The 4,567-nt window shown below is 33.3% G+C and overlaps 1 protein-coding gene across 1 annotated transcript; it reads right to left on the minus strand.

Annotated features, from left to right (window-relative positions):
• Positions 1–6: 6 nt before the first annotated feature.
• Positions 7–3,139, minus strand: LOC117320430 (co-chaperone protein p23-1-like; the record flags this gene model as incomplete). The annotated part of the gene is made up of 6 exons (XM_033875031.1): positions 7–25; positions 355–423; positions 1,681–1,767; positions 2,224–2,322; positions 2,766–2,835; positions 2,973–3,139. Coding segments are annotated over 6 exons (511 nt in total), but the record flags the coding sequence as incomplete, so codon positions are not given.
• Between the last annotated feature and the right edge of the window lie 1,428 nt (positions 3,140–4,567).

The following is a 4,567-nucleotide window of genomic DNA, read 5'->3' on the forward strand; positions in this document are numbered from 1 at the left end:
CTAGGCTCTCCTCCTCTTTGCCGTCCTGTAAAACAAACACTTCATTATAAGAACCCTGTGAATTGCTATCTAACCTACCCGTACTTCTATACTGGGTAAACCACTCCATATACTTCTATTTGCACTTGTTGGAGGGTTTCCATACAAATCTATAATCTGTTCATATATTTACACTTGTTTTACTGATTTTGAGATTAATTGAGCTATTCCAGTTTTTAAATATACTTTACAGGTGGACTCTAGAAAAAAGAAATTCTAGATTTTGAGTTTTTTAACAAAGCTATTCCAGTTTCTGAAATATATATTTTATAGGACATAAATTTAGAATCACGACCTGATGAATCATCTACTTACCATGCCCTCCATGCCACCCATACCACCCATACCACCCATTCCTCCCATTCCTCCCATATTTTGCATCATCTGTAACAAAAAAAAAGAAATTATATCCAATCAGATCAAAGACAGAATACATCAACAATTATTCAAAAGATATTTGTATATAAACGAGAGATATTTTGGGACTGAGAAATTTTAATCCTGGTTAAATGCTTTTCCTTAGGAGTACTCACTTACCTTAATACTCTTCAACCTTTAATTAGGGCTGTTCTAGAAAAAACATATGGGATGTGGGGGAAGGCACTTTAATAAATCATATGAGGTGAGATGGGTTCAAATTAAAATCACATCTATGGGTTGGTGGGGTTTGAAATAATTTGATTCTGTTGTTGGGTGTATTTGATGTATTTGTACCAATTTTTACATTAAAATTGCTTCTATACCAGGGTACTGTTAAAAAAAAAGTGGATATGGTGGGGGTCATCAAAATTTTAGATCATTTCTATAGGTGGGTCCCCTAATTTCAAAGTGCCTTCCCCCCGTCCCATATATGTTTTCCTGGAACGGCCCTTAAATCAAAATGCTCCAGTTAGATACTACTAAGACATCTCATCATAGTAAGAACAATGTTTTCAAGACAGTTGAACTGCACATGTTGAGTTCGGGTTTTTTCAGAAATATGCAACTTTTACCTCAAACTGTTTGGTTGAATAACTTTTAAGTTACTTAAAGCTTCTGTTAAACTGCACCATAGTAGGGATTGATAGACTTGTAAACTATTACCGTATTTGCTATTAATATGTCTCTTAAAGTCACCATGAAAATGTAGGTAGAGCAAAACGAGACACACACAATGAATACCTCAAAAGACAAAATGATAATCTGATGATATCTAATATCCTTGTAAGGCTAAATAGAATCAATTACTTGGTTCTCAGGTCATTTTTTCTCAAAAGAGATGAGGGAGGTTAGTTTTTCTTGTGATTTTATTGGTGAAAAAACTGATGATGGCGGTGAAAAAACTGATGAGGGCATATATCTTTTATTTCTCAAACTAATCATTATCATTTTTAAAATGTGGAAAACGATGATTTATCATAGTTCTTTGTCTTTGTTTCACATTAATGAACATGTGCTCTAATTTCATGGTTAAAGATAACGGATATTACAGGAGAAGGTTTGTTGGTGATGTTTTTTTTCCCAAACATTCTTTTTCCAAAGAATAATCATGAAGATTTTTTTAATCAACAGTAAAAATAAATAGGTAAGGGGCTTCTTTTTACTAAAAGCAGACAAGGGAGGGCCTGAGAACCAAACAATTTTTGTTTTGCCAAATCTAACCTGGTTTAAGTCCATTGGTACATCTTCTTCATAGTCTGAATCATCTTCATCCTTCCACTTGGCAAAGTCAGTCTTTAACCAGTGGACCTGTATTACAAAAAGGTAAAATTAATCTCAATTTGTTTGGTGGAAATACTAAATATGATTTTCAGTCTATAAATACATTTAAAACTGAATTACAGTACTAATTGAATTACTTCTGCATTAAATTAAGGTTTTATGCCTTTAATTTGTATAAGTTCTGCAAACATTTTCTGAAATGTAATGCTAAAGAATTTCTTTTATTATTAGTAAATACATCCCCTCCAACTTTTGGTAAATCTTTTTGATTTGTAAGTAGGGCTTATTGCAGTAAAATACACTACACATTTACTTGTATTGATATACTTTAGACTAAAAAGGCAATTCACCATTTAATCAATTTATGAACAGAAAAGGATGACTGATGAGTTCTTCTCCAATTCATCTCGTAATACGATTAGCTTCAAAGGTTTACGATTCAAAAATCCTCTTGTCTATCATCGATTAGATTTAATATCTTACCTTTTTTTTCTCTTTTAATAATCGTGGCCAGAATTCTCCATCGTCTTTCTTTTTTATTACACATGGCACGTTTCTTGGTAAAACTTGGTACTTGGAATCCTAGAAATATATTAAATTTGCATTTCAAGTTTTGCAATCAATTTCACCTCAATGTTATTTCTACATAATCATAAAGTGGACTATAGTTGGAAGTCCAGAGATGACAGTTATGAGTGTTTTTATGAGTTATAGTCATTACAGCTTGAGAATAAGTTTGAAACGTGAAAAGTTAACACATGGCACAAAGGGGATGACGAGAGACAAAGCATGACTATAGGTCATCCCGACCCTTCGGTTCAGATGACCGAACAAGCTTCTGGAAAAGGTTGGGAAAATATCTAATGTTTCAAATGTTGTAGAGGATGTTCATCCTTTTGTAACAACCCAAAACCTTCACAGAATGAGACAGACATAAATCTCTGAATTAAGTTATTTGACTTGAGAGACATGAAATGTTACTGAACTAAATAATCTTAAATTCTACAATATCTCATCATACTTACACTGGGTATAATTTCTGTAAAAAAATCTAGTTTTACTTCATATTGTTTTTTTTCTGGTCCGCCTTTCCCTCTGAAAAATATAGAAAACAATGCAGTCCAAATGTAGAAAAAAAAATCCTCAATGCAGACCAAACTTGACTTATAATCTAAATGATGACTTTAGAGATCTTCAAAAATTTGTAAAGTAAACTCTTTTTTGTCACCTACTTGAAGTGAAAGGAGTTTTCATTAATATCAATTTGTGTGTCTATGCTGTCTTCCAAGTTGATTGTGAGGTAAATTTTGTCTTTCCTCTGGGCCCAAACTACGGCAGCATGGAGGGGGGTGGAACTGTAACATAGAAAACAAAAATACAAAATGGTATTCACGAGAAGTCATAATCACTGTGTGAAGTAACTCGTTACATTTCATAGCTTCTGAATCTCTCTACTTTTTCCCTTTCACCTTAAATCTCCATAAAGTTCTGAATCACTTAAAATCAGCTACTTCAACTCTTATAAAATCTGATGAATAACTCATAAAACTGAAAAAGCCAGCATCGGCTGTGAATGAAGTACTAACAAGGCGGTTCATGTATATGGTTCATGGCCATCAATGACGTCCTTGTAAGCTTCTTTACTTGACTGACAATAAATTTATTTACAGTAACAGTGTTCTTTATATGTAATAGAGCACATGATAAATTGAATATAAATCCCCCCTAGAGATTGGACCCGGTATACCTCTGGCTTATTAGTCTTATGCTCATCAACTCATTAGCTAAAGAGAATTTTAAGTTCTCTCTAGCCGAGAGGTATATTGTGGCTAGTATTTACCAGGGTTACATATACTCCTCTCCAGGAAAGAACTGGAGTTTCCAGGGGTTACAGCGATGCTTTTACCAGTAACGTTATGTATAATTCCTGAGTTCCTACAAGGGTGCAAATGTAACAGAGCACATAAATTAAATAAATAAATTTAAATAACTGCCTCCCCACGGGATTGAACCTAGAACCTCTGACTTACTAGTCTTACACTCAAACAGTCGAGCTATGAAGATCTGTATAGTTAAATGGCAGCCAGTATTTACCATGGTTACATATCGAGCTGAAGAGAATATATATATCAGCTATCAGGAATGTAAAAATATTTTTCAAACCAATTGCCCTGGGCAAGTAGAGCCCAAAAATCCACTTGCCCGATCATAATTTTTACTTGCCCCAATATGAGATACAGAAAGGAATATTTTGAATCATATGAGTGTTAACAGAGTTTTTCAATCACAATTTAGAAATACAATCACTCAGTACTTTATTTCTTCAAAAATATTCATCTAAAATTAAAACTTAATAAAAGAAATATTCCGCCTTCATTATTAGTTGCCAAATTGTACTTCCAGCAAACATAAACAAAGATCGTTTTCACATGTTAAAACTTTTTGCTGCTGTCTTATAAGAACATTTAGGCATAGATTGCAGTAAGTAAACTCTTTCCATCACTATTTCATACTTCAGATGCAGTTTCTATTATTTTTATCAGCATAAATGTCCTTAAAATGTCTTTGAACTGAATGTGCCTCGGGCGACCTAGTTTCCTCGGCTTTGGAATTTTCATTTCAAACACGAAAAAACAGTAGTTTCAATAGCTAATTGTTAAGTTTATAATATATTTCAATATACCCAATTCGACTACAATAATTCTTCTGAATCACATATAACACGGGATTCTGGAAATCCAACATGAAAGTTAAGATAGAGACAATATTTTTTTCACTTGCCCAGTGCAAGTACACCAACATTTTTCACTTGCCCGAACTCAAAAAC

The sequence above is a fragment of the Pecten maximus genome, unplaced genomic scaffold (genome assembly GCF_902652985.1).
Source record: "Pecten maximus unplaced genomic scaffold, xPecMax1.1, whole genome shotgun sequence".
In the NCBI taxonomy this organism is placed as follows: Eukaryota; Metazoa; Mollusca; class Bivalvia; order Pectinida; family Pectinidae; genus Pecten; species Pecten maximus.